General features: G+C 61.3%; 1 protein-coding gene across 2 annotated transcripts; it reads right to left on the reverse strand.

The window, feature by feature from the left end:
- Positions 1-462: 462 nt before the first annotated feature.
- On the reverse strand, positions 463-17983 carry MED24 (mediator complex subunit 24). 2 transcript variants are annotated; one of them, XM_005531424.3, is made up of 25 exons: positions 17600-17983; positions 15258-15340; positions 14706-14744; positions 13270-13343; positions 11986-12209; positions 11376-11487; positions 10730-10880; positions 10415-10528; positions 9722-9769; positions 9482-9564; positions 9061-9147; positions 8663-8774; positions 7969-8111; positions 7257-7294; positions 6556-6638; positions 5094-5272; positions 4912-5011; positions 4405-4580; positions 3751-4015; positions 3402-3583; positions 3079-3172; positions 2642-2741; positions 1117-1194; positions 855-1003; positions 463-735 (listed from the first exon to the last, which is right to left on the reverse strand). In XM_005531424.3, the coding sequence occupies exons 1-25, from the start codon at positions 17727-17729 to the stop codon at positions 619-621; spliced, it is 2961 nt and encodes a 986-aa protein (XP_005531481.1). In that variant the 5' UTR covers positions 17730-17983; the 3' UTR covers positions 463-618. The 2 variants fall into 2 exon arrangements, with proteins under 2 accessions (XP_005531481.1, XP_014115628.1); XM_014260153.2 differs by lacking the exon at positions 14706-14744.
- Positions 17984-20701: the final 2718 nt, after the last annotated feature.

Raw genomic sequence — 20701 nt, forward strand, 5'->3', positions numbered from 1 at the left:
CAGTCCCAGGGGAGCCTGTCCCAGCACGAGGCCGGTGTGGTGCTGCCAGGGTCACGGTTACTCACCCACTGCCCAGCCGTGCTCACCACGGACTGAACTCACGGGGAGGAATTCCAACAAAAACTCACACTCATGGAGAGGAATTCCAAGTAGAACTCACACTCATGTGGTGGAATTCCCAACAAGATCCCGCTTGTGGCTGACAGCGCAGCAGGGAAGCATCCCCGCCCCACCCAGTGCAGCGCCCACTCCCAGTCAGAGCACCACAGGCTGCCCACCACCCATTCTCAGGTGTGGGACAGGGTGAAGATCTCCCCTCCTGCCCAGCACAGGGCTTGGCCACTGGCTCTCCATCACCCCCAGAATCGAGGGGGTTTTGGGAGTTCCAGGAGCCCAAATGTAGATGAGGCAAAGGCTGGTTGTACAAAAGGATTGATTTATACAACTAAAAAAATTAGGGGGGTGTCTCAGTCTCAAAAGTGCCACAAAGCAGAGCGAGGAGATGGCTCTGTGTGCTGAGGGAGCAGCTCTCCAGCAGCTGCAGTGACTGAGTCCATCCCAGCCATCAGGAACATCCCTGGGCTCCTCAGGGATCCCCCCTGGCTGGAGCAGCCCTGCTCACAGCGCAGCGATGGCCTTGGCGGCGACACGACGGCCCAGGGGCAGGCTGAGGTCAGTAATGGCCAGGACGATTTTGGGACTGGACATGGTGGACACCTTCACCAGCTCTGACACCTGCCCAGGGAGAGAGGAGAAACACAGGTGAGTGTCACCAGGAGCCTGGGATGTGCCCATCCTGTGGGACCCAGGTGCCCCCCAAGCAGGGACAGGGGTGTCACAGCTGCTGGACCCACCATGGTGAAGGGCATGAACTGGAGGATGCTCCCACGGCTGCCCTGCTCCAGGCACTCCACACACTCCTCCATGAACCACTGGACAAACTGGGTGTGGGTGCCGGCTGTCTTGGCCCCCAGGATGGAAGAGATGAGCAGGAAGAGGTTTGCTGTGGGGACAGGGAGAGAGCAACAGTCACTTCTGGGAGGCTGTGGGTGACCTGAACTTCCCAGTGGTGTGCCAGTGGTTGGATGTGACCCCACGGACCCATCCCCACCTTACCCAGCACCCGGTTCAGCGGGTCCCTCATGCTGACGGTGTGGAGCTGGGAGGCAGAGAGTGAGCTGCTCATGGAGCGATCTGTGGGCAGGAGCAGAGAGTCAGGAACAGCCTCATGGCCCCTTTGGCTGAGCCAATGTGCCCACGCTGGCCAGCTCTGGCCACTCGAGGTCACCCAGCTCTGGGAGAGGCTTTGTCGTGAGGCAACTCTGTGGAGCAGAAGAGCTTTAGGTCCCCTGTACCCGACAGAGTCTGTGCCAGCAGGGCACCCCAAAAACACAGCCCAGATGGTCTCTGCCCCATCCCTGTCCCCTCTGCCAGCCCCCAAGGAGCCCAGGCAGGTTTCCCACGCTGCTTTCGGGGTGTGATGCGTGGTGGCACGATCAGGAGCGCAGGAGAACGGCAGCAACACACACGTTACACATCCTGTGTGCAAGCCAGATGTTCAACAGCTGCACAGCAGCCTTCCCATCTCACTGTCAGGGTGCAATCCAGCTATCAGAGCTGAGGCACGTCCAAATCTAGCAGCAAATCATGGGACAGACCAGGAGGATTGAGCTGACCCCAGCTGGGCACTCCTGTGGGAAGAACTGGGTCAGGTCCACTCCAGCAGGGTGGGAATCCCCTTGGGAAGGCTCTTGTGCACACCCCACAGCCCCTGTCCAAATCTGCAGATCCACCTTGTGCTGCTCTGAGGATGCTCACCAGAAAAAGAAAGCCCTCCCACACTTTTCTCATGGAATCACATGAGTTACATGGTGGCTGCAGGAAGCGGCATTTCCACATCGCTGCAGCAAATAGCCCAAAAAAGTCCTGAATGTCACTGGGGAGAGGTGGGACTGCCTCAGGAGGTAAAAGAAGATAAGTGAAATAAAGGGAAAAGCCCGTATTTCAACAGTAATGAGACCAACTGAAACTGAAGGCCAATGGATGTGTCGAAAACTAATATACAGAGTAATATGGGATAAGGAGAGAAACAATGACCTGAGAACGTCCTGACTCACTGCTCAGGAGTGTGGACAATCTATGTGGGAACCGTGACAGCACCCACTGGGCAGGACATGGACGCTCCCAGCAAATCCCCCCCGGAGCTGTTGCAACCCGTGACACTGCAGGGACACGGATGTGAGCAGGGGCCTCATCCGCTCTGCTTCAGTCTTGTTAACAGCACTGGAATGTCAGGATTTGTCCCCAGACACCAGGAATGTCACCTCCAGCTGAGGTCCCATGCAGGGTGGCTGGAGGGACACAAAGCCCCCAAGCCTCTCGGGTGTGGGGTGTTGGGCTGGGGGGAACTGGCACGAAAGGAAGGTGTAATCTCACCCTTTTTAGTTGTTCTGATCAGAAAAACAAAGAAATTGACCTTTTCTAAATGCAAAAACTCCAGGATAACTCAAAATGCACTTGAGATCTCTAAATCCTCACCCGGCTGGTTTGGGAAGGGAAGGGGTTTTGTGCAAACACACATTTCACACCCAAAAGGGACAGCAAGGCAGGGGAGCCATCCCCCCTCCCCTCCTGCACTTACTGGGGCTGGAGAGGATGTTGGAATCCTCCTCGTTGGAGCTCAGCAGCCGCATGAGCTTGGAGGGCTGTGTGTCATCCAGCGGGAACAGGCTGATGTAATCCTGGGGGGAGAGGGGGGTCAGCCCCAGCAGCCCCTCACCCTGCCCAGGGCTGGTGACCCACCCACGGCTCTGCACAGCCTCACAGCCCAGGATGTGATCTCTGTTAACCCACAGCACCCCAGTCTGGGCTGGACACACGCTGAGCAGCTCGGCCCCTTGCCCAGAGAAGAGAAGAGAGAATCCTGAATGTCAAGGTTGCAAGGCCTCAGAGAACCCAGAGAAGCTGGGCAGGGAGTCTGGCTTTGCTCACTCATTCCTGCCACCCTCACATTCCCCAGACACTGCTGCTTTTGGGCACAGAGAGCCCCCAGCCAAGCCCTGCTCCACCCAGACACACCTCGATGTCCTCCCGGTGCCTCTTCTTCTGCCGGGCCGAGGCCTGGACCTTGCTGTGGGAGGAGTAGGAGCTCAGGGCACACCAAACAGAGAGCCTGGGGACAGAGCAGAGACACAGCCAGGTGCTGCCAGCCCGCCTGACAATGGGGTGTGGGACACAGCAGCTTCCTCTTCAGAGGGGGACAGCAGGGACTGGGGACCAGAGTAGGAACTGCTGACACTGCCGAAGCCAGAGTGGGGTTTAGGCAGGTGTGATCTTCATCCCAGCACAGACCATCTCCCCATCTCCCCCAGCAGGCAGTCTCCATGGGTCTGGGGCCTTACTTGGCCAGGGCTTTCCCAGGGGGGTCCATGAGGGTGTGCCACTTGGAGGAGTCTGTCAGCAGGTTGGGCAGGATGTGGCCCAGCAGCGTCAGTGTCAGCTGCTGCATATCCAGGCAGAAGATGGCATAGAGCAGCTCCACGGCCCTCAGCGTGTGCTCCTTCCGCGTCTCCTTCAGCAGCTCCTGCAGTGCAGAGGGCAGATGTGGGCCTGCCCCACTCCCCTCCACTGCCAGAACTGTCCCTGCACCCAGCCCAGGGCCAGCCAGGACACTGGCAACACAAACCAGTCCCACCAGTCCTGGCCTCAGCACCCCACCCAGCACCAGGGATCCCTCCTGCCCCCTCGTACCTTGACCAGGTTGTTGCAGAACCAGTACACGCCCCCCATGTGCAGCAGGGTGTCAAAGATGTGGATGGAGCGGCTGTCGACCCAGCCCTTCTCCAGCACCTTGGTGAACACGCTGGTCAGCACCTCCTTGATGGGCTTCTTGGGGGGCAGAAGATTCCAGTAGGGAATGGTGTCCATGCCAGTGGCAGGGAATTTGATCTGCGTGGCCGTTTGCTGCAGGACATCGGCGCACATGTGCTCCAGGATGGAGCTCATGATCACCACGCTGTGACGGAGAGACGGCGTCAGGAGGGCACCGGGAAGGGACAGCAGGGCAGAGAATGGCACGGCTTGGGAGGTGTAAGCTGAGCAGGAAATGGAATGGCTCCAGGAAATGGAAACAGGAGATTACACAGCACCGGGGAAGTGGAAGCAGGGCAGGAAGTAGCACGGCACTGGGAAGCAGTAACAGGGAAGATGGCATGGCACTGGGAAGAGGAAGAAGGGCAGAAGACAATGGCACTGGAAAGTGGAAACGGGGCAGGAGGCAGCATGGAACTGGGAAGTAGGAGCAGGGCAGGAGATGACATGAGATCAAGAAGTGGAATCGGGTCAGGAGGCCATGGCACTGGGAAGTGGCCACAGGGCAGAACAGGCCCGTGTCCCCGAGCTCACCGCTCGTTGTAGAACTGGAGCGTGTTCTCTCCGTAGAGGGGGGTGGCGAGCTGCCGGATCATCTGCAGGGACTTCTCCCGCTCATCCAGGCCCAGCATGCGGACATGGGCCACCAGCCAGGCCACGGCACACACCGCCATGCTGCACACCTTCCCCTTGATGTTGTCCGTGATTTTCTAGCAGAGGAGACCGAGCAGAAGATGAGCACAGCCAGGTGGATGTGCAGCCATCACCTCCTAGGGCTCTGGGTCCTGACTGCAGGGTCCAAGCCCCTCTCTCCTCCATGGGTGACACTGTCCCTGCCAGTCTCACTGCCACCCACAGGGCACTTTGAAGCAGGAACAAGGGGATGGAGCCACATCAGTTTCCCACTTCCGAGTCACAACAAACCCCAAGGCAGCTGCCAGAGAGATCAGGGCAGGAGAACAGGGTACCCCAGAACTTCTGGACCCTTGGCCCCTCCTCAGGACACAGCACAGCTCCACTCTGCCCCCCCACCAGCCTCACCTGGATCGACTCAAAGCTGAGGACTCCATTCTCCCAGGCATTGAGGATCTCCAGTATGGCAGCTGAGATGCTCAGACACACCTCGTGCCACTTCATCTGCCTGTCAGGGTGAGAGGGGGATTCAGACACAGCTCTGGGGCCAGGGGAGCTGGGCTGGGGTGGGCACGTGGGTGGGCTCTTACACCAGCTTCATCTCGGAGGAGTTGTTAAGGAGGGCAACCAGGGACTCCACCTTGGTGGAATCTGGGCGGAAGCAGGGGTGGTCAGGGTTGAGGATCTTCCCCTCCTCGGGCATGCAGGTCAGCATCCAGGTCTCGAAGAAGGGCACCTCGCCCGGAGAGTTGGAATCCGACAGGATCACCTGGGAAGGAACAAGCACGGGGTCTGCATCCCACAGGGACCCTGCTGGGGACCCTCACCCTGAGGCTTGTCCCCTACCCTGGGTCTGTCCCCACCCTGGGTCTGTCCCCACCCTGGGGTTTGTCCCCCACCCTGGGGTCTGTCCCCCACCCTGGGGTCTGTCCCCCACCCTGGGTCTGTCCCCACCCTGGGGTTTGTCCCCACCCTGGGGTGCTCATGGCCGCGGGAACAGCGCCGCCCTGTGGCCCGGAGGGGAGACAGGCACTGGTCAGCCCCTGGGAGGCACTGGTTTCTGTCTGTGGGCTGTGGTTTCCCCCAATACCAGGGAGCTCCCCAGCAGAACACAACCCAGCTCAGAGGAGAGATGCCAGCTGCGAGTGTGGCCACGGGGTCACAGCTCAAACAGGTCCCTTGTCCCCCTACCCCACCAAGTACAGGGTCCCTAGGGTGGGGGTCACACAGCCCAGCTGGGGGGGTCCTGTGGGGGCCAGGAGCTGGGAACCCCACACATCACTTCCTCCCCTCAGCCTGTGTCACCCAGGGGACACTATTTTTATCCAAAAAAGTTTCGCACATCTGTTCAGCAGCAGCTGGGCAGGAAAGTCACAGGGCTGGGAGGGGGGGAATGAGACCTCATTGGACAGCCCTGGGCACTTCCCTGCCTGGTCCCCCCTCCCTGCTCCCAGGGCCAGCTGGGCAGGACCCCTCTCTCCCCCTCTCTGCATTCCCAGTGTTTCGGTATCGTTTCACCTCCCAACACACACAGATGTCGAAACCTGGAAAATTTTCATGCAGCAGAAGTGCTGTTTCCTGAGCAGGGCTGTGAGTTCCTCCTTGGACGGGGAGGGCTGACACTGCCTGGCCATGCAACCCCCCCCCAGCCAACCAGTGCCAAACTGGAGGGGCAAACTGGGAGCAGTCTAGTGAGCTCCAAGGCCACTGGAAGCAGCATTCCCACTGATCCCACCGCCCATCAATGGAGCACAGCCCAAGTCCTCAGGGAGGCGACAGCCAGTCCTGCTCCATCACCTGGCACCCAGAGAAGCCCCAGGGACAGATTTCCAAGTGACAGGTGCTGGGTGCTGTGACCTGGGCTATGAAGTGGCTGCAGGGACAGGAGGGACAGAGGAGACAGTGGCAGGCTGGCCACTAGAGGAGGCTGAAAGGCCGCGGCAGCGCAGGGGCTGAGCTGGCAGGGTGAGAGCCCCTGTTAGGATCCAGCCTCATCCTTCCCCACCCTCACAGGATCCATCCCACCCTCTCATCCCCTCGGAGGATCCTTACCTCCGAGCCATAGGTCTGGGCCACATGGCACAGCATGAGGAAGGAGATGTCAAAGAGCAGAGCCCGGACTGGGCCACTCTTGGCTGAGGGAGAAGAAATAAAGACCTTGGAGCTCTCTGGCCTCAGCAGAAGGGAAGCAGAACCCCACAAGAGCGGGGGCCAAGGCCTTGTTTCCACCACACAGCTTTTCTAACCCCCTCTCCCAGTGCTTCTGTGTGAACAAGGGGATGTGCCAAGTGCCTTCCCCCAGCTCATCTGCCTCTGCTCGAGCCCCCAGAGCAGCTCTGGCCTCCCTCTGGCAGCCCCAGCACAAGCGGGGGCCCCCCTCACCATGGAAGGTCAGAGCACTCCGCAAGTTTCATCACACGGAGTCAGAGTCCTTATCTGGGCTGTGCTGACACATCACCCCTTCCAGGGAGGGAGCCAAGGGGCCCTCGGGCTCAGCTGGGGAGAGGGAGCCCATGGGAACACCCTGGATTTGGGATGGACACGCACATGAAGGCAGCACATCCCCAGGAGCCCAGATCCCCACTGGCACATCCCCACCCTGCCAGCACCCCCAGCCGGGCCTGGCACAGCTCAGCTTGCTCTGGTGCCACAGCCAGTCCCAGTTTAATCCTGCCAGGCCCCAGAGCATCCCAGCACGGGAAGCAGGGGGGGCACAGCTCAATCACCCTACGCACGGACGCACACGCACTTACAGATTTCTCCGGTGATTTGCTTGGTGAATTCATTCAGCCTGGAGGGGCAGAGAGTGGCAGCAAAGCATTATCAGTCCAACCAGACAATTCCCAACCCTGAGACAAGCAGGGGGCAGCCTGGCCTGCAGACCCCTCCCCAAACTCCATCCCAGCACAGAGGGGTAGGAGACTCAAGGCCCAGCTCTGCAGACACCCTCCAGTACCACAGGGACAAGTCACCTCCTCCCTGTCTCTGTTCCCTGTGGCCACACAGGTCCAGCCACGCTGCTCACCCCACACCAGTGAGCTCTCCCCAGAGCCAGCTCTGTGGGCATTTTGGAGCACAGACCCCCAAGCAGGCCCCCCATGCATGCCGAGGCTGGTGTGTGTCCAGCCACCTTGTGGGGAGCCCATCACACAGCCCCACGTGTGAGCTGGTGGGTGTGCACTAACCAGGACACGTGTGTCTGTGAACAGCAGGGACACACTGCCCTGCATCCAGGGCTCTGCCAAAGCCACCAGTATTCTCAACACCCCCAGACCAACCTGGATCCAATTCTCTGTCCTGTTCATGCAAAGATGGGGTGCGGCCTCCCTGAGATCCCAGCCCTCCCCAGGGCTCCACAGGGCCAGAGGCACATCCAGCCCTGCCCAGAGGGGCAGTTTAAGGGGCTTGCCTGTTCCCCCCAGCCCCCTGGTCACCAGTCACAGTGACACCCAGGTGGACACTCACTTGACAAACTTCCGAGCGAAGGATTTCAGCTTCCCAGTGGCTGCTGCCGCTGCCAGCAACAAGTCCAGACTTTTCCCAGACAGCATGTGACCCAGGACCCCCAGCAGGCCCTCAGGGGACTTGGAGTGATCTGCATCCATGGTCTACAAGCAAAAGAGTAAGAGGAAAGGGAAGTCACAGGGAATGTGTACCTCAGAGCAGCAGCAAACTCCAGCTTTTGGGGTACAGAGCTGATCAGCTGCAAGAGCTGTCCCTGAGACCATAAGGAGCTGGATTTGGGAGAGGTGGGATGGAGATCTCTGAGCCCCTGCCACCAGCAGGAAAACGTCCCCTGTCACTCAGTAGCAGCAAAACAAGCAGAGTGACACAGGGACATGAGGAGTCCCCAGGGAACAGGGGAGATGCACACAAGGAGCAGCTGAGCAGGACAGGCAGAGCTGGCTGGGCTCAGGCTGCTGGCACTGATGACATGCCACATGACAGCTCCTCCAGCTTCCTGGGAAGGAGGAGGGGAGCTCCTAATCTCCACAATGGAGCAGCAAGGCTCCAGAGATTCCTCCACTACCCCACCCCAGGGCAGGGGGAAATCCAGTGCCTCCCAATTGCCCCGGCTGCCTGGTTAGACCGATGCTGCTGGCAAAGGGCTCCAGGCCTGAGCCCAGCCAGCCCAGCACGGCTGCAGAAGGGCACTCACCTTCAGGATGTTGGTGACAGTGGGCTCAGCCCTCAGGATGAGCCCAGGGTTTGGCTGGATGTTGGCATTCTCGGCCGATTTCAGGGACGGAGAGTTCTCCTTGTCTGCGGCCCTAGGGGACCCCAAAGAAGGGTCAGTGTGTAGGAATCCATCACTCTGCCTCCCTCCCTCCACCCACTGGCCCCCTCAGGGGACAGCCACTGCCTCAGGCCACCACCAGCTGCCTCTCTGAGGGGACAGACTGCCGGTACACAAGCTATCCCAAAAGCAGCATCCTGTCCCCACAGACCGCCATGTCCCAGTTGCGGTCCCCCAGTGTCAGCACACTGCTCCCTCACGCTCCCCCCAAGACCAGGCCCCCACTCCTGGGGTTTTCCCAGACTTTGGTGTGGCTGTACCGTTTTTCGATGAGGTTGTTCATGTTGGCCTCAGAGAGCAGCCCCTGCTTGCTGCACTCCTGCAGGAGCAGGCTCATGCAGTTGCAGCTGGAAGAGAGAGGAGAGCTATAGCCCTAAGGACAGCATTCCTGTCACCCCAGACAGTGCCAAAGGGCAGGGGGGTTCGTGACATGCCCTCCTGGCCCTGTCCCACCCCTCCGAGGGTGCTGCAGGGTCCAGAGCAGCTCTGGGTGTCACACACGTGACTCAGCTGTCACACACTCACTGCCTCATTCATGTGGCAGCAGCAGGTCCTCGGGAAGAAGAAATGGGATCAGAAACTAACCCAGCCCTGCCAGAAGCTGCCCCAGCACCCCACACTGAGGACAGGGTGCTTGTGCCATGTGGCTACGTGGCAGCTCTGGCCATGGTGAGCACTCACTTGCAGCGCTGGTCGGCTTTGTCAAGCAGAGGGGTCAACTTCAGCAGGAACTCAAAGGCACAGTTCACATCCTCAGTGAAATCCTGACAAACACAAAATCAGGCACTCAGCTCACCATGCTACTGGCAGAGGCCCACCTCCCCCTGCCCTGTCAGGGACATTCTTGGGACAGGGAGCATTTCCCCATGCAGGCCAGGCACAGCACCATGGTGACACACACAGATGGCCCTCCAGGCTCACCTTGTCCCCTTGGGGATACTTCTTGAGTTTAACCAGCACTTGGGGCATCTGAAAGACACAAAGCACAGAGTGACATGAGGGCAGACCCCATTCCACAGCTGGGACCCCCCAGCAGCACCAGCTGCACACAGCTGTTCTCCCGGCCCCAGGAAAGCAGCATTTCTGGAGCAGTGTGTGCACCCAGGAGACTTTGTGCCCCTGTTCCCCTCTGTGGTGTCCTTCCACCATCACCTGAAGCCACATTTCCCACAAAACATCTCAGGAAAACTCATTCTGCCAAACAAAATGAGGCTGGGCTGAAAGGAAGTCCCTGACAGTGAAGTTGATGCTCAGTGGAGGAGGACTGGAATGGACCCCAAGGGGCACATTGTGAGGTGTGGGGGGCATACTGTGGGGTGTGGGACACATTTTGGGGTGTGGGGGTACCCCAATGGGCATCCTAAGGGGCACACTATGAGTAAGGGGCACACTGTGGGGTTGGAAGGCGCCCCAAAGGGCGCACTGTGGGGTGAGGGGCACACTGTGAGATGGGGTACACCTAGAGGGGCGCACTGTGGGGTGTGGGCACCCCAAAGGGCACACTGCAAGAGAGAAGGACTGATTGCTCCAGCAGAGCTCAGGGCTCAGCAGGAGCCAGACCTGCAGGGAAAGGGCAGCAGCAGGCAGGGACTCGGTGCTGGGGCTGGGCCCTACCTTCAGGAAGGTGAAGGCTGTCCACTTGAGCTCCTCTGTGCCCTCGGGACACTCGATGAGACCCACAAAACAGGCCTTCCAGATCTCCAGCACGAAGAGCGGGGAGGGGATGCGCTGTGGGGCACATACACAAATCCTCCCAGTGCTGGGCTGGCAGCAAAGCACATCCCCCAACACAGCCAAACCCCAAACCCCTGCAGAGGTGTTGATGGGCTCCTGCTGCTCCCCTGGACCAGGACCAGCACAGGGAAGGCACATGGCATGGAGCCCCACAGCCCCAGGCTGCCTGAGCAGAACACACTGTCACTTCTGTACCTGCATCCTCTTCACCATCATCAGCTGCTCCACTAGCGGCTGGGTCTCTCCTGTGAGGTTCATGGTGCCCTCCAGCAGCACCACGGCGTGCACGGTGGGGAAGCCTGTCTTGTTCAGCTGCTCCGAGTGGACTGAGAGCATGGTGGGGATGCTGGGTGGAAGAGGACAGCCCAGGGTCACTGGAGCCCTGCAGGGACAGATTGCTGCTCCTCCTGTCCCACTCCCATTCCCTGGCCAAACCCCTGACCTTTGCTGCCCCAGGGCAGGACACTGGAACACCTGTGCCTGGCAGCTCCAAGGCACAGCCAAGTCCTCAGGGCCTGGGAGAAATTCCAGGGGGATCCAGAGCAGGGACAGCAGCTCTGGTGTGGCCAGAGCAGCTGAGGGATAGTAAAAGGTCTCAGGGTCACCAAAGGAACAACTCCTGGGTAAGACTCTTCTGCAACAAGTCACCACTAGCCCTCTCCTCTCCTGGGCAGCCCCTGCTGGAGCAGGGGTCTGAGCTGGGAAGGGTCAGGAAAGCAGGGAGCCAGTGTGGAGGGAGGCAGGAGCCTCTCAGTCCTCAGAGCAGGGAGTTTGGGGGACTCAGAGTGAGGCTCAGACCCATTTTGCCCCTGGAGCCCATGGAGCAGCAGCACACAGACACCTCTTGATGAGGGACACGCAGTCATCAGCCTGGCTCCTCAGCGGGGAGCTGCCAAGGTTGTTCAGGTTCTCTCCCAGCTTGACGAGGGACTGCTCCACCGTGCTCCAGGAGGCTGGGGAGGGAAAGCAGGGATTCAGCAAGGCAACAGTGGCACATGGGGAAACCAGGCAGGCCAGCTCCAAGGCCTACAGCAGCCCAGACAGGCTGAAGAGGCTGGGAGTCCCCACTGGTGATGCAAGCCCAACCCAGGGGTCTGTGTACTCCCGGCAGGTCCCACTCCAAGCCCAGCCTGGCACAGCCTCCTGGCCAGACACAGACACAGGCACAGACGAAGGCGTGGGGCTGTGCCAGGCTGTCGGAGCACAGGGCTCGCCACGCACCCAGGAACAGCTCATGCAGCCTTCACATTAATTCTGCTCCTCTTCCAAGGGCAGCATGGAGGGGAGGGGGCAGAGAGTGGCACACAGCCAGGGAGGAGATGGTTACAGCCACAGGGCTGGAAGATGGATAGGCTTGGAGCCGCAGGGACAATGCGGCAGGAGCCGGGCAGGGGGAAGGGAGAGGTAGCAATGACATCTCTCCAGGGCCAGCACGCGGGGCAGGGACATACATGTCTCCTCCAGCTTGGCGATGTGGATCAGGGCACGGTTCTTGGTGCTGCTGAGCACCTTCTCCAGCCGCTCCAGGCACATCTTCAGCTGGTTCTCTGCTGCCGCCTGCTCCAGCGGCTCCTTCACCTTCTCAGCGTAGAAGGCGGCGCAGCGCAGGAGCCAGGTGAGGGCACTCAGCAGTGCCCGGCACAGGCTGATGCACTCCTCGGCCTTGCCGTGGCAGCTGGGACAGGAGAGAAGTGGGAATATGCTCACAGTGTGTGTGGAAACTGAGGCAGGGACACTGGGTAGGCTGGGGAACCCAAAACCAGGCCTCGTGCTCCCAGCCCACTCCTCTGCTGCAGATTCCAACCTGCTCATCCCACCAGCATTCCTGCTGTGCCCAGGGGAAGGAGACACCCCCAGCCCCCACCATGCAGCCTCCTCGCTGGCCTCTCCACTACAGGGAAACTTTCCAAGCTTTTAATCAAATTATCTTGCTAAGAGAAGCTCAGCATTGATCAGTGCACTGCGAGAGGTGAACGCTTTCCCCTCCTGATGCACAAATCATAAGGGCCAGAAGTTTTGATCAAATCAAGCAGAGGATCAGAGCAGGCAGGAGCGGATTAAGGGCTGGCTCTGCAGTTGGCCAGCGACAGCTCCTTGTCAACATCTGCCACTGATGCATATTCATTGCTGATGCTTCATTTCATCTCACTGAAGAGCCTTCCTCATCCTCCTCCTCCCACTGTCCCTGCCACACGCTCCCGCCTGCCAGAAGAGGCTGTCAGGGGTTAACAGGAAGATTTCTGAGCTCTCTAAAAAAGTTTTTGTGGCCTGAATTGTCTGGAGTCCCCTGGGTCCTGCAACACCAGCGGAAGAGCATAAAGGAAAAAAACAAGGCAGCGCCTGGGGCAGAACAGGCAGGACCAGACCGGGACACGCAGCCAGGGCCTGGGAAGGGGCAGAGAGAGAGAGAAAATAGAGACCCTCAGACCACGGGTCTTACATCCACCCCATCTACCTGAACTGGGCAAGAAAGCCACAATGAGGTTTATCCCAGAACAGGGGGGGTTCCAGCAGCTTCCCACAAAGCTGGTAGGGTTTGGATTCCCTCTGCTGTCCCTGTGCTGGCACTCACGAGGCAGCGACTTGGTAATGGACACAGCTGGAGGGGGAACCTGCTTTCCTCTGCCAGGATGAGTATGCTGGGATCAGACAGGACCCCCAGGCTCCGCTGGTTCCTGGTTCTGCCCATGGCACAGCCAGGGCAGAGGTGGAAGCACTGGAACATCACACAGTACCTGAGGCGGTCACAGAACATGTCCATGATCTCCAGGAGCGACTGGACACACAAGTCCCGGGAGAAGTCATCGAACTAGAGCAGGGGAACACAGAGAGGCTTCAGATGGGGGTTGCTCCAGCAGCTCCCGACACGAGCTCAAGCCCTTCCTCCAGGGCCGGGCCAAGCGCTGCGGCCGCAGGACACTCCCCCTGGCAGCTGCCCAGAAGCCACTTGAATGAGAAGTAGGTCAGGGCTGTCTGTCGGCCAGGTCGTGCCCTCCCGGGGTGGCGAGAGGCAGCGGGGCCGCGGCAGCAGGGCCGGGGCTGGGTTTCCTCCGCAGCCTCCAGCCGGGGCTGCGCTGCCCTGCCTCGGCGGGGCTGGCCGGCCGCCAGCCCCCTGCCCCCCCCCGGCTCGCTGGGGCTGGCAGCGCCCACAGCCCGGCCGGCCGCGGGGCTGGGGGCGGGGGGCAGCAGAAGCGCGGCCCCCCCGCCTCCTCCCGGAGCAGATGGGGAGCCCCGCCGGGCCGGAGCTTGCCCGCAGCTCCGCGCTGGGCCCACGCTGCGCTGAAGGAGGAAGGCTCGGCTGTCAAGGTCAGCGCTGTGCCCGCCCCTCCGATCGGCCAGCGACGCGGCTCCCGGTAACAGCAACGAGCCCGAGCCCTTCGGAGCAGAGCTGGGCTGGGCTCGGCTCTAGCCTCCCCTCCGGGTCGGTGCTGGGACCGCTGGAGGGGCCCCCACCTTGCCAGGGCTTCAAGGCACAACTCCGAGCTCAGCCTGCAGTTCCCCAAAATTTTCAACGCTGACTGCCAGCGGCGTTCTCCTCCCATTCCCATAACAACAAAGAGGTGGGGGAAGAGAAATCATTCCTCCTGACATCATTCCTCCTTTGGTCACCCTGAGTAGGGCGCCTGAGGTGACCCTGACAAGGAAGAGAGTGGGGGGGGCTGTCACAGTCTGTGAGTGGCTTCCCAACATCAAGCAGAGGCAGCTATGGAGGGTGCTCAGTGTCCCCATGGAAGCAGCACAGGGGCACAGAGCACCCGTGGGAAGCCACAGCTGAGCGTGGTGTGTGGCTGCAGTCGCATGGCCCGGCCCTGGCAGCTCCTCCACGGCCAGCTCCGATCCCCACAGCACTGCCAGCACTGCCGGCCGCAGCGGGATGTGGTTTCCGGCGCTTGGGATGGGGTTACACGCAGGCCGGGAGCCTGCCAGGCCCCCCAGGGCAGAGGGACCAGGCACTCACACCCCCAAAACCCGCTGGGACCCACGGCAGCCCATCCCCAGGGGGACACAGAAAGGCTCGGGCGCTAATCCGTGCTGGCTGCCCGCTGCTGACTCAGCCCAGGACGTCGCTTTCCACTTGACCTATATTTGGTGGGAGTTGTGGGGAGGGAAAGGGATTCGTGGGCTTGTGGGTAAAGAGTGAAACCTCTGAGAGCACCTGCCAGCACCGTACCTTGCTGATGGCCATCAGCACCGTGGAATAAGACACCATCTACAACACAGAAAGGCAAAACAAGCGCGGTGTCACAGGGACTGTGTGCCAGCACCGCGCTCGTTTCTGAGGAACGGCAAGGTCAGGGCACGGCCCCACTGCCTGTCACCGCAGACAGGGCCGGGGCCGGGGCGCTGACCCGGCACAAATCCAAACAGACATTTTTAGGTGATCGCTGATGTGTTTCACACAAACTTTAGGCGATATTAAATGCCAGGATATGAAAGCGTGGAGCTCACAGCGAGTGCAGAGGCTCTTGGGGGGCAGAATTCCCACCCTGGGCGATGGCAGAGGCTATTTATGGAAACATCCCTGCCCGGGGCACGCGCTGAGCCCTCCACTGCCTGCCCCGGCCCAGGAGAGACTCAGATCGAGGATTTGGGGTGTCTACCCTGCCCAGGAGAGGCTCACATGGGGGATTTGGAGTACCTGCCCACTACCAACACCCCAGTTGCTTTGCCCAGCCTCGCTGAGGCTGCAAGGTGACCCCCAGCAGCACCAGCAGGTCCTTACCTGGGAGCTGATGGCGTATTTCAGGTAGGACAAGATGAGTGGGTTTGGGGATGGCCCGATCATGGCCTGCTCCAGGAGAGCCTCTGCAAGGAAAGAGGGTCCCAGGTCAGCACATGGGGACACACAGACACACTCTGTTCTCCCCTCATCCCACAGGGAAGCTGGCAAACCCCAACTGTACCAACCACAGCAACTCCACACCAGTTTTCTCCTAAATTCACTGAATCCCACAACTTTCTAATCCCCTGACGGGCACAAGCTGGTGAATAATTCAGGCAGAACACACAGCCTCCCCGGGCGCTCCAGCCCCAAAACTGCTGCTGCTGCTGCTCTCCACGTTCCCCGCCCTCCCACTTCTTGCCAGAAGGCTCCTGCAGCCTCCACCGAGTGGCTTTTGCCCAGGCACCTGGGGCTGAGCTTGGGGCCACCAGTCCCCTGCACTGGGCGCAGCCCTGCCCGTCTGGCCCTCGGTGGCCTGAGGGGCTCTGCCCGTCCCATCTGCTCAGCCAAGCCTTTAATTGCCCATTTGAACCATGGCAGAGTGCAGGAAGCACCTCCCGAGCAGGCCCCGGGCTGTGGCACAGGCTGCAAGTAGGTCAGAGCACCCAGATGTAAAAGGGGGAACAGCAGCCGGGTGGGAAGTTGTCGCCCCAAAGCCGAGGAGGAGGAGCCGCCGCCGGATCCCGAGCGCGGGAGCAGGAGACTCCCTGGGTCTCACTCCAAGGCTGAATCCTGGGCCAAGAGCATCTAGGATGAGGACAGAAGGCTGGTGGCAGCCGTCCCCTCCCCAGCCCATCCCAGAGTGTCACCACGAGCCAGCCACATGCTGCTCCCCGCTGCAGACGTGTCAGTAGTGATCTGCCAGGCCCTGCCGTGATCCTGGCAGCTCATGCCAGCTTTCCCTCCTTTGTACTTCCAAGCTGAAAGGCACGAGCTTGGGAAAGGACAGCTCTGGGGGCTGTGGGGAAGAAGGGAGCTGCTGTTCCAGCCATCAGGACCTCGGGAATGGGCTCTCCCTGTGTGCACACAATGCTCAGGGCCAGCGTTCTGCCCCCGTGGCTCCCAAAAGGAAAAGGGGACACGGCTCCTTCCTCTCCCGGCAGAGGAGCTGCCCCAAAGAAGCCATGGAGCCCTGGCTAAATGTGGGCCAGGAGAAACCCGTTCCTGCAGAAATAATAGGGAATTATCATCTCTGTGTTTGTTTTTGGGGATACACAGATGAGCCCAAGCCAAGCACCCCGCAGGCCTCGCTGCCAGCAGAGCAGGAGCTGGTGCCACCAGGGTGGGAACAGGCACCAGGGAGCCCCAGGGACCAGCTGGGCAGCAGCAGGACTGGCCCTCGAGCCAACCACCCCCACCCCCAGCAAATCCATCCAGAGCAAATCCATCTCTCCACAGCCACAGCTCCACTTGGCCCCTCCAGCCGCACCTTGGAGATGACAAACCCAGTAGGGGCAGCTCAGCAGCGGGGACAGGGTGTGACAAAAAAACAGACACTGACAGAAAACCCAGCGGGAGGATGGAGAGAGGGGAAAAAACATCCACAGGGGAAAGATCCCCACACTCAGAGGAGCGAGAGCTGCTGCCTGTGTGGGGCTGGTTCCTTTAAACCCCCTGGAGCAGCAACCCCCAGCTCTGTTTATTTATCTATGGACTTGTTGCACAGGGAAAATCCCAGCACCAAGTTTCTATAATTAGCAGGAGAGCCTGGCAAATCTTTAAACCAGCCCTAGCCTCTGGCAGGATTTCTGTGAAATGCCCTTGAATTGGGCTGGGAAGCAGCCTTGGGAGCAGCACCTGGCTCCTGTGCAGTGCTAGAACTGGGAAATGGGGGAATCATTGAGGCTGGAAAGACCTCCAAGAGCATCTCACCACTAACACAAGTCCCCAGGAGTCACATCCACATGGTAACTCCACCACAGCCCGTTCCACCACACCTAACCACCCTTTCAAAGAAGGAAGTTCTCCTAATTTCCAACCTAATTCTCTCCTGGCTCTCAACTCGAAGCTGCTTCTCTCATCCCAAAAGCCAGGCTGTGCTGACCCCTGAACCATCCCGTGGGGAAAAAAAGAGGGAATGACCCCAAAATACAGCCAGAGGGGTGGGAAAGGGGTGGGGAACATTTGGGAATGGGCTGGCATGGTTGGGAATGGGCATTTTGGCGTGAAAAGTGGTATGGATGGGATCGGGGAGCCCAAAATGCTACAGGGACCCCCTTAATACCCCTGTCTGCACCCCGGAGGGGGGAACACTGGGGGCAACACCCCAATACCCGCGTGGGAGCCCCCAAAGCAGCCCAGTGTGCCCAGTAAGGAGGGGGAACCCCCCGCCTCCCCCCGACCTGCCAAGTTGAGGATGTCCCAGGTGGCTCCGCGGGGGAAGAACCGCTTCATGTTTATGGCCCATTGATAGTCGCTCCAGCGCTCCTTCCAGGCCTGCAGGATGGCCTGCTTCAGGTTCACCACCTTCATGGTCACCCTGCGGACGGACAGCTCAAGGCGAGGGGGACGGAGCCCTGACCCCACCGGGTGGGGCGGGCCGGGGAGCGCGGGGAAGAGGCCCAGCGGCTTCGGAGGAGCGCAGCTGGGGGTCTGCCCGCTCCCTGCGCCTGGGGGAGCTCGGAGTCGTCCCGGAGCCCCCCGAGGTCCGGTGCCCGCGGGTTCCGCCGGGTCCCGCCGCCCCTCACCGCGGCCCGACGCCGCCCTCAGCGCCTGGGCACCGCCATTGCGGCACCTGCCAACAAGGTGCGCGCTGATTGGGCGGCGGGGCGCGGCGGGCGCGGGGCAGCATGGGAGTGGTAGTTCGGATGGGTAGGCCGGGCGGGGGTGGCCGTGAGTGTGCAAAGGGTGGGTGGAAACGGGGGCCGAGTGTGCAAACATCGCGGTGAGAATGTAAAAACCGTGTGGGTGAGCAAACGGGGGAGAGTGGGCTAAAATGGGATGTGTTTGTGTAGAAACATGGGGCTGAGTGTGGAAATAGTACTTCACTATGCAAACACCCGAGGTGAGTGTGTAAATAGGGTGTGTGTGCGAACACGGAGGGGTGTGCAAATGGAGGGTTGCAAACACGGGGGTGTGCAAACAGGGGCGGGTGTGCAAATAGCAGGGGTGTGGAAAGGTGGGGGCGTACAAACAAGCGGGGAGCGTGCAAATATCGTGTATATGTGAAAATGAGGAGTCGTGCAAAAACAGGGTGAGTGTGACAACAGGGGACGTGCAAACAGGGGGTGAGTGTGAAAACAAGGGATGTACAAACACGGTGCAAAGGGGTGAGCGTGCAAAGGCTCTGGGGTGGCAGCACGGGTGTCCCAGCAGGTGTGTGCTTGCAGGTGTGCAAGTGTGTGCATGCACACGGGATCGTGTGCGTGCACACGTGCGTGTGTGTGTGTGTACATAGATGTACAGGTGTTCATTCACGCGCACACGTGAGCACAGGTGTGCACACAAGCGTGTGAGCACAGAGGTGTGCGCAGGTGTGCACTGGGGGCCGCGTGTGACACAGGCGGGTGTCTGCACGCGTGGGGACGCGCGGCAGCGCGCGCGTGTGTGTGTGTGTGTGTGTGCGTGTTCCTGCACACGCGTGCGGACGCCGGCACCCCCGGGGCTGGTGTGCACGCAGGTACCTGTGCAGGGGTGGGCACACGCGGGGTGTGCACGGCCGTGTGCCGCAGACACGCGTGTGCACACACGTGTCACAGCCATGGGCCTGGGCTGCCCCCCCCCACCCCCTCCCTGCAGTACCAGCAGCTAAAAATATCCCCAGGGATGGTGCCAGCCGTTGCTATGGCAACGGGAGGATGGGGAGCGGGGCCGGGGGGCAGCCCCCCACAACCGCCAACCCCCCCAAAACCCAAACACCCTCAGTACTCCCAGGACATCAAGCCCCCCAGAATGCCCCCAGTAGCCCCCCAACACCTCCAGCACCCCAGCATCCCCAGAACCCCCTGCAACCCCAACACCCCCAGGCCTCGGCACCCCCAGAACACTCCCAGCCCCCCACCTCCAAACCCTCAGCACCCCCAACACTCTCAGTACCCCCAGAACTCCCCAGGGGAGCCCCCAAGGCTCAAGAGCAGGGCGAAGGCCCCCAGGGGGCTGGGGTGAGAGCTCAGTCACCCACTGCCCCCAGTGCTCGGGGGGCGGGGGGGCTTCGCGGCCCCTTAATTCCCCGGTTAATCATTCATGGGGCCGGGGCGCAGCAAATCCCCCCGTGCCGGGGCCGGGATTAGGCGGGCGAGCGGCTGCCCAGCCGGCGAGGGGCCCCGGCAGCGGGGGGGTCCCGCCGGGGGGAGCCCTATCCGTGAGGAGGGATTTCCTGTGCAGGGGGGGCCCACTTCCCACAGCTGGCGGGGGAACAGACACCACGGGGGTCCCCCAGGCAGGAGGGGCTCGGAGGAGCCCTGCTGGACACCCCTCTGGCACAGCGCTCCCAAACTCTGGGGGCAGGGGGTGCTGGCCCTGGCGGGGTGGCAGGGTGTGTTCGGGGGGTCGCAGCTCCCCGGGGCGCCGCGGGGGCGGCCGGGTGGGGGGAAGGCGTCGGGGCTTCGGCGCCTTGGCAGGGCGCCCCGGCACAGCTGCCTCCGGCCCGGGGCCGGGGGGGCCGGAAGGGGCTGGGGCCGTTCCCAGCGCCGGGGGCAGGAGAGGGGCGAGCGGGGGCCAGCGTGGGGGGCTTCCCCTTCCCACGGGGTCACTGGGATGGCTGGGATCTCTGATGCCGCATCCTGCTGGGGGGCACATGGCTGGTGACTGGTGTTTGGTGGGGTGTGAAGGAGCTGATCCGGGGCAGGGGGGCACCCCCATGGGGCCATCCGGAGCCCCCGGCTGGTGGCGGGTGCCGCCCCCCGGGGGTGTCCAATGCTGGGGATGGAGGTGCCTGGTGTCATCCCCTTTCCTGGGGGTCCGGGGGGGCACCACTGCTGACTTGGGGCTATATTTAGTGTCTGTGCCGCAGAGCAGCAGGATGAATTTTAATGAGCATGTTCCGGCCGACTGCCTGAGCCCCGAGAACAGCACGGCCCCTCTAAACCCAAAATTCCACCCGGATCAGGGTCTGCCACAGAGCACGGGGTCCCCACCCTGCTGGGGCAGTGCAGAGAGATCTGTAGTGGCACTGGGGACACCTCACAGGAGACGAGGAGCTGGTGATCAGTGTGAGAGGTGCCTGTCCACGTTCCAGAGGGGCCACAGGCGAACTCCAACCCTGCCTCAGTTTCCCCACTGGGAAGCCAGCCAGCCTCCGGCAGGGGGATCTGGGGACATGTTGTGGTGTTGAGGTGGCCGAGCCCCATGGGCTGGGGGCAGGCAAGCTCGGCCACAGCCTTATCGCGGGCAGACGGTCGTGGGGGGCCGTGGCCGTGCCGTGTTTGCTGAGGATAAAGTGTACGGAACAGGCGGGGAGGGACGGGGGGGCCGTCACGCTGCTGCTGCCCCGCCACGTTGGGACC

The sequence above is a fragment of the Pseudopodoces humilis genome, chromosome 29 (assembly GCF_049639895.1).
Source record: "Pseudopodoces humilis isolate 2021_Gansu_Grassland_sample_001 chromosome 29, ASM4963989v1, whole genome shotgun sequence".
NCBI lineage: Eukaryota > Metazoa > Chordata > Aves > Passeriformes > Paridae > Pseudopodoces > Pseudopodoces humilis.